General features: G+C 44.9%; 1 protein-coding gene across 1 annotated transcript; it reads right to left on the reverse strand.

The window, feature by feature from the left end:
• Positions 1-218: 218 nt before the first annotated feature.
• RNF14 (ring finger protein 14) lies at positions 219-8,165 on the reverse strand. The gene is made up of 9 exons (XM_068698443.1): positions 8,045-8,165; positions 7,575-7,722; positions 6,901-7,063; positions 6,261-6,412; positions 5,388-5,915; positions 4,745-4,973; positions 3,966-4,138; positions 3,255-3,385; positions 219-2,129 (listed from the first exon to the last, which is right to left on the reverse strand). The coding sequence occupies exons 3-9, from the start codon at positions 7,052-7,054 to the stop codon at positions 2,072-2,074; spliced, it is 1,425 nt and encodes a 474-aa protein (XP_068554544.1). The 5' UTR covers positions 7,055-7,063; positions 7,575-7,722; positions 8,045-8,165; the 3' UTR covers positions 219-2,071.
• Positions 8,166-8,611: the final 446 nt, after the last annotated feature.

The raw sequence follows: 8,611 nt of genomic DNA on the forward strand, positions 1-8,611 counted from the left end.
ACAACAGCAACAAAAGCTTTAAAGCCTAAGAAAGACCTGTTATTTTGAACAAGGTTTTCTGTTACATAAAACCAAGGCTGTACTGAAAGCAGTTTGGAAGAGTTAGTGCTGCTCCATACCGTAAGGACTTCCCCTCCCTCCTTGGCTGGTGTTTACTGGCAGGCTTTCCATAAAGCTGGCCCACCAGGCAGCAGCCATCTCTTTTTTTTTAAAAAAAAAAAGGAATTTCTAAAGGTAACCAGAGGGGGTCACAAGTATCCAAAGCTGTTTCCATACAGGCTTTCTGACAACCACCATGCATCACCTCAGGGCTTGCAGCTTGCACGAAATCAGCTCCCCTTGCTCCGAGGGCGCTTGGCATACCCAGACCTGCAGGCTTCTAGCAGCAGGATGCCTCAGGCTTCAGCCTCGCTTAGTTTTGCACAAGCCCAGGTGGGTGTGTTGCTCTACAGCGACCACAGGAGAGCAACGAGGCACAAGCCCCGGCACTGATTGCCACCCAGAAGCACACCAGGGTGCCCCACACTGACCTCTGCTCTGATATGTGTGCCATAATGAAGACAAACAGGGAGACAACTACATTTACTGTCTTAAAGTGAATTTAGTGCATGTGAAAGGTGCAGGAAATACAAGTTAAACCACACACAATGTAAACTTTTCCTGTACACTGCCCTGATGCCTAAAGCAAGACGAGATCCACTGTCCTCTCATACCCTGTTAATCACTGCCAAGTCTAGTAGACTAACAGCCTCTGCAAAAGGAACTAAATCAACACTCATTTTGGCCAGATATCTAAGTAAAATTTATTTACTATCAAAATTGAGTGAGAGGTGTTCACTTTGTTCACTTCAAGTTTCTGAGTTTTCAAGCTCCTGAGCTATCCATCCAGACCCTGCTATTTGTTTTAAACACAGCACATGCAGGTTTAATTTCAAAATATATTTTTAGACCATTCTGCAAGTGGAAAAAAATAAGAAATCAGTGGTTCCCTCCAATAATTACTTTCATGCTCCCAAAACTACTTACTGAGCTTTTAGGGGGAAGAAGGGGGGGGGGGGGCTGAAATATTTTGAAGGGCAAGAACAGTGGAAATAAGGGATCTAGTCCAGAAGAAAAAAAAAAAAAAAACACTAATCAAATTCCTTACATGAAGAGTTTTTAAAAAATAAGTTACTTCTTCATCTGATGAGGAAAACACGGTAATTTTCAGTATTTTGAAGAACTCAAATTAACCCTGTGTATCCATAAAAATGTGTTTCAGTATTCAACATACTTCTCATCCTCAGTTCATTGCTTTAGCACTCACCACAGTCAAGATACAGGCAAGGCAAGGCAAAGCAAGAGGACAGCAATGCAGATCAGTCATCAGATTTATAGGCATTTCAGGAAATGGTTGTTGGTCGTTTTCTGCCAAAACATTCAGGAAAGGACCCAGCTGTTACAGCCAGTAGGAGGGGTGTTATGGATAATCAACTTGACCGCTGTTAGAACTGTCAGGGACGCAGCAACAAGCTGCTTTCAAAGACACAGCTCAAGAAATGCTATGGAAGCAATGGGCTCAGTCACTGACTACAGAAACAATTTCCCGTGCTGTTTCAGAAAGCTTTCCCTCTCAAGCAGCTCAACTAAATAGCTCCAGAGAGAGCACTGCAGCTACAGTAAAGCTGCCTTAAAAACCCAGGGGTACTAGCCAAGATCCTTGAAAGCTCAGTCTCACCCTAAAGAAAACTCCAAAATATTTCTATGAGTTGGGGGCTTGGTTTGGTTTTGAAAGGGTGGCATCTCTTGATATAGATTTTCCCATTTATTTTCAAACTGCTGTCTGGCTGCATCTGCTTTAGCACTGGATATGATTACTAGGGACTTCCAGTGGTGATCCTGTCCACCGGATGGGCAAAATGGTCTCCTTTGGTTCTGCCAACAGCCTCTGAAGAGTTGTATGAGATTCCTGTAGTGCAAGGTAGCATCATTCCTCTATCACATAATGGTTCCGAAAAATCAAACAGACTCAACACAAAAATAGAAAGCATCTGTCTCTGGTTTCTTCGGCTTTTGCTGCTAGAGAAGGCTCCTAGTCTTCATCTTCGCCTTCCCAGAGCTCACCATCAACATGCATAGCTTGAAACAATCTGCAACACAGCCAGGAATTTACATCAGGATGGAAAATGGAAAATTGGAAGAAAGAAAAAAAAGTGTCAAAAATACAAAAACAGCTCACAGTTTTTATACCATAAAACACACATTTTAACCAACTTTGAGGACTGCAGCATAAGCTACTTTGCACTTCTACAGCACTTGATATCAGCAGGTCTTACAACATGTTACAAACATGTTTCAGGAACTTGAAAATAACAACAATCCGAGCTATAGTGGAAGTTATCTGCTATGCTCCAAACAGCTAACAGTCCTATCAGATAATACTGAGCTGGGCAAACAATTACAAATATAAGTGGGGAGAACAAAAGGGAAAAGAAATGCCGTTTTGTAAAACCGATCCTCGTAGTCAAGAGAGCTATAAGTGAAGCTAAAGTGAAAGAAAAAAAGAGCAAGAGACACTGGGAGAAATATAAAAAGGAAAATGGGGTAGGAAGGGAAAAAAACACTGTTGGGAGAGAAAAAAGTGATGAAAAAGATTCTTGTTCAAGAACAGAAAACAATCCAGTCAGCCACATTTATTAAAAAATAAATAAATAAAAATAGCAGAGTAAGCAGTGGAGTATTGAGCAAAATGCTGGTATTTTGACGTTTGTATCCAGAGCCCTGGATGTCACGGTGATGGGCCCTAACACATGGAATGCACACAAGCTTCCTACGGCCACCACACCTCTCTGTTCTGCCTTTCATTTGTCCAGACAGCAGCAATGCCCCTTGTCTCTTGATATATCCCTAACAGTGACGAATAAACAAAGTCTACAGCTTTCTAGAAGCAACTTCCTTGCCCAGATCCTTGTGTTGCATTATCACATGCTCAAGCTTCTGCAAGGAAACATCTCAGTGCAAGCTGTCTCTCAGAGGCAGCACGTAAAGCATCAGGAATAGGCCCAGAAGGCTCCTCCAAAATACTGAAACGGAAACTCAAGAAAACCAAAATTCCTCCTGATTTTTTTTCTTCTTGTTGTCAGATCCTTTTAAGTGCAGATATAAGAAATCACATCTTAAACCATATAGCTACAGATTTCAAGATAAGGATAATTTAGGAGAGACAAAAATGTGTGAGTGGTGCAGCACAAGAAGCAACACAGGTAAATACGTACCGGTTAAAGCACGGGGAAGATGGATCGTTGAAGTGCCTGTAGGGGTTCCCCCTCGACAGAGAACCCATACAAAGCCAGCAGAAGTACTGCATGCAGCCAGTACACGTCATTTTGTTACAACCATCTAGTTTCTGGCAGGGAAAAGAAACAAGAAATAGCAATAATAAAATCCTACCACGTCAGTCTTCAGGCCTGGCTGTGGATGATACCAGTCTTCAAGTGGCACCAGCTAATAACTGCACTTCACCCTTATTCTGTTATAACACTCATATTTTTTTTTTATCATTCAGGTGAACTAAGAGCTAGAATCAAGAACTGTAAATCAGTTCTGCTACTGACAATACTGGAAATTACTTTTTTTCTGAAGCTATTTATTTAGCAGTTATAGACTGAAACAGCAGTGACCTGAAAGACGTGGAAAACAAAGGGATTCATACGGATGTTGAGTCAGCCTGGATCTTCTCAGTACTGAACACCAACTGCTGCATTTACTCAAGTCCCTGAGCTCTAGAAACATGACTGCCTCTTCTGTGTATCACAGTCAGAAGTGGAAAATTCTTTTACCAGTTGCTAGAAATTTACCTTCCCTGGTGAACTTGGAGACCAGGAATCAATCTCTGATCTCTTTTAAATGCAGAACCTACTTAACAATTCATGCTAGTTGCCGTTAGGAGTTACTCTGATTCTTCAGCCCTTCCCCGCCATGCTCACCTCTATAGGAGTACCACAGCAAGGGCAAGACTTGGAGTTCTTCTCTAGCCAGTCTTTACTCTCCATCTCCTCAAGGGCTTTCTGAATCACTCGCTTGCCATAGCGCTGCTCCAAAAATCTTTTAGTTGCCTCATCCGCTTCTAAATATTCATTACGCAAATCCATCAATTTCTCTGAGGAGTAGAATAAACAACACAAAAGCTTTTGTACTATGTTGTAGAAAAAAGTCAAAAGAAACTTAATTAATTAAAAAGCAAGTAAAACATTAGAATCCAAAAGAAAAATAGGAGAATATTAGAACCCCTCTATCTTAGAATTCAACTAGTTTACAGTGTTCCATCACAAAAGAGAACAATTGCTGAAATTAGAACAGGTCTACAATGTAAAATGAACTGAAAAACTGAAATATTTCTCCCAAACACACATTTAATGGACCTTTGTCACGTTTTCAAGGCACAACAAAGAAGCATTCACCTGATTCAACATCAACTCTGACAATAGAAAGAAGTGGATTCACAGGAAAGGATAAAAAAAGAACAACCAAAATTATTCTTCCCTTGCTGTGGCCTCTCTGAACCTGGCAGTCAGCAGTTTAGGGACTCCCTGAGTCAGGCAGTGCCATGAAAACAACACTTTTTAATTGCCAGCAGCAGACCTATTCCAAATGAATCCGTCTCAGCTGACACGGTGACGAGTTTCCTCGTTTAATTCCTGACTCTCGGCCTTTTCCACACAACACCTAACTGCTTCTAATCCATTTCGGAAATGCGATGACTCACCTGCAGTTACTTTACACGGTGAGACCCCGTGGTAAGTCATTTTACAGAGAGTACAAAAAGCATAGTTGCAACGGGAACATATGCCCATGGTGCAACCTGGTTCTTGCATGACCGGTGTCTGACAGCCTGGGCGAGGGCAATACACTACATCTGCCATCAAGTCCAAGCTAGACTGCAGAAGCAGGCGGTCATAACGTGCAAACAATTGCTCTCCAACCAACTCCTTAACCTAAGCAAAGAGCAAAGAAAGATTATGTGCATTTGAAATTCTAAGTTTGCCAGCTTTGGCAGAAAAAGGCAATTTGATGAAAAAGTACCTACAGCTGGGATGAGTTCCCTTTATATTCTCCAATACAGAACAAGAAATTACTCCTAGAAAGGCTATTTTAGGAACAGTTAAATAATCAAATGAAAAACATGCAGCATCAAGTGCAACGGGACGTTAATTCAGGCCTCCGACCAGCGCCAGCACTGACACAGCGGGCACGATGTGCCGTGTTACACAGCTTTAACAAGGGCTGTGACTCAGAACGTGAAAACAAAATTCCCCAGGTGTGTGCCCAGCGCTCACCATCCAAAGCCACACCTTGCTGCCTGCAGTTACCGGGCAGTTAGCAGAACTCTGCCAGCACAGCCGCATTACCTGGCCAGGAGTAGCGACAGAAGAACACTTGGGCTCAGGGCAGTTGAGGCAGTGGACCTGACCATCCCTGATCTGTATTTCAAAGTAGTCCTTCAGGCAGGCTTTGCAGTAGACATGGCTGCACTCGGTGAAGTACATACATTCACTGCCCAGCTTCTCACTGAAGCAGATATTGCACAAGTACATCTTACTGTTAAAGCACTTTCTTCTCTGAGCCTGATCAAAGTCCAAGATCTCCCTAATCAGGCTTGATAAAGATTCCACATCCTGCACAGCTCTTTCATCAATGATTTCTTCATCAGCTGCCGCAGAGCCTGCTGCACCACCACAATCCTTCTCGGCATCTAGAGGGACCAAAGGTGTCCTGCTCTGAGCACTCCCTTGATGGCACATTTTTAGCTCATATGGGGAGGAAATATTCAGGTAACTCAGTGTTTCTTCCTTCAGGAACTGCATCCAGGCAAACAAGACCACACAGCCTCGATTCTCTTCCCATACATTGTCTAAATGCTTGCAAAGAGCACTGAGCTGGAAAAGAAAACCACGACTTCAGATTTCAGGAAGATCTGACAACTCATTACCATTTTCCTCTCCCATGGACTTCATTTAACGCAAATTCAGGAATTCAATTCCTGCATTTTTTATGTAGACATAGAAGACATAAATCTATGCTCAAAGATGCAGGCTTGTAACTCTCAGAAGAGCGACCAAATCAAAACAGGTAGGAAACAAAAGAGCCAACTGAAAGAGAGAGGTAATTGTACAGGTCTTGATTTTCCTTTATCTACTACATTAACATCCAGCAGAACACTGTCAGTTATTAACTTACTTAGGACCACCACGTGGTCAAAATGTTAGAATTACTCTGCAAACCTGTGCTTGGGAGAGCCATTTGCCACTGAGGGTAAAGGCAGGCGGGGAGGTTGACGGGTAGTCTGGTGGGAGCTCAAAATTCAGCACGAGGGGAGGCAGAAAGCAGACGGTGTACTCAAACCCGTTCTTCTGGAGGCTGTCTGCAGAATTGCCTGAATCAAAGACAATTGAGACAAAGCGAGAAATAACAAGAAAATGAAAACCAGCCAGCCACAGCTATTTACAGCAGCACCCGAGATCTCTCTTTTCATTTGATAATTTCTAGATTTAAAATTATTTATTCACCAGCCCTCAGTAACAAAACTTCCCAGTGCCATAAAACGTCACGGGGTTTTATGAGATTAAATCAGTAACTACCAGTACTGTGAAATACCAGGTCCTGCACAAACCAACAGCCTGGGAAGGCGAGCCCTCAAGAAAGAATAAATAAATAAATGAACTTGATTGTTCCCACAAAATAGTATTATTCATCTCTAACTTTGAAGCTCGCTGAAGAGGTTACGTGCACAAGGATGGAACCCAGAACCCAACAACATCAAAAGCACAGGACAGGGTCAGTCACGGATAAATATTCCTGTAGGTTACCAGCACACCTGAGCGCGCACCAGGAATTTAGGATAACAAAATTGTCTCAACTCACCACTCACAAAAACTTTGAAGTTTTGCGGCAATTCCAAGCAAATTCTTGTTTCTCCTCCTTGTGCAGACTCTGCTCTCTTAAACTCATCCTCATCGTAGATGCTAGCCAAGGCCAGCAGCTCATCCTCCTGAGCTTCTTTGTCCTCCGAAGACATTTAAATTTTCTGCGGAGACAGCACCACGCTACAGCATCACCTGAGTTAACGCGGCCTATTCGATAATTGACTGTGGGTATCTACTTTATTCTACTGCAGTAAGATTTAGAAACCAAAATACCTGATACAAAACAATGTAAAATATAACCCAGAATTTTTACATGTTTGAAAAAAATAGAGATAATTTTATAAAACACAAAACACCAACAGAACATCAAAGGCTTCAAAAGCAAAGTGTGCTGGTGGCTGGGGACAGCTGGAAGAACAAAAGTGAAATATGACGAAGGCAAAAGTAACACAGAGATGTTTTGTTAGCATCTGAAAGGGAAAATGTCAGAAAAGAAGAAAAATGACCTTGCAGCAGTTCCTCTCAGCCCCCATTCTAGAAAATGACTTTCTGATCACAACTGTTGAAGCTGTCAATAAGGCGCCTCAAATCCTCCAGAGACACCTTGGTAATGCTCCCCCCTCACGCCTCAGTTTGTGGTTTGGTGAAATAAAGCCGGGGCTCAGGCGTTACCTTGGTGTTCACGGCTGCCGGCGAGGAGCTGCGGGTGCCCAGGGCCGGGGCAGGGGCGCTGCTCATCCCCTGGGCCAGCGGCGGGCAGGGGCTGCTCGGGGTCCGGCCTCACCGTGCCAGGGCCGCGGCTCGGGGCTCCGGGGCCCGCCTGTGGGCAGAGGAACGACAAAAACCTGAGGGGGAGCCAAGTCCTGCGGGAAGCACGGCGCGCCTGGAGCCCCAGCAGAGCCCCGGAGCCGCCTCACAACCCCCAGCCCGGCAAACACCGGCTGCCGGGACCCAGCTCTATACATATAAAGAAAAAAAAAAGGAAAAAAAGGCAAAAAATAAAAGCTGAAAAGCGCCACCACCACCACCACCCCCCCCCAGCCCGGGCACACCCGCGGGGCCGCCCCCCGGGCCGAGGCCGCTCCGGGAGCTCCGAGCCCTGAGGCCGAGCCCGGCCCCGCCGCCCCCTCAGCCCCCGGTACCTCAGCGGGGGCAGCGCTGGGCCCGCGGCCGCTCAGGGCCGGCACCGAGAGGGGGCCGCGGGCGGCGGAGGCCGAGGGGGAGGCACCGGCCCCGCCCCGTCTCCGCCAGCGGCCCCAGCGCCCCCGGCGGCCGGAGGAACGCGGGGCACGGCCCCGGTCTGCCCCGCACCCCCCCACCCCCCCTTTTGTCACGAGAAACGAGAGGTTGAGGAGGCAATCCAGGAGAATCCAGTGCATTTATTTCTTCCGGGTGTTTCAGCTCTGGGTTTTTAACACATACAAAGTAATGGTTGCGAGTTTAATGACAAGCAGCACTAGAAGCAAATTACTGCGTAAAACTCATAGAAAAATGGGTTCTGTTCCTGAAAAAGAAAACAAGCATTCCAAACAAAGGCCTCATGAAGGAAGCAAGCGTACCCCTTAAAAAAAAGTGTTAGGAAGTAGTCGGTCAACTTTCAGTATAGGCAGCTGGACTACACGTCCTCATTCCTTCTACAAGCACCTAATTGAGCTAGAGACAAAGACTTCTTGTAGTCTAACTAGCTGGGGAACATACACTTCCCTATT

This window comes from Anas acuta, chromosome 14, assembly GCF_963932015.1.
Source record: "Anas acuta chromosome 14, bAnaAcu1.1, whole genome shotgun sequence".
Taxonomy (NCBI): domain Eukaryota; kingdom Metazoa; phylum Chordata; class Aves; order Anseriformes; family Anatidae; genus Anas; species Anas acuta.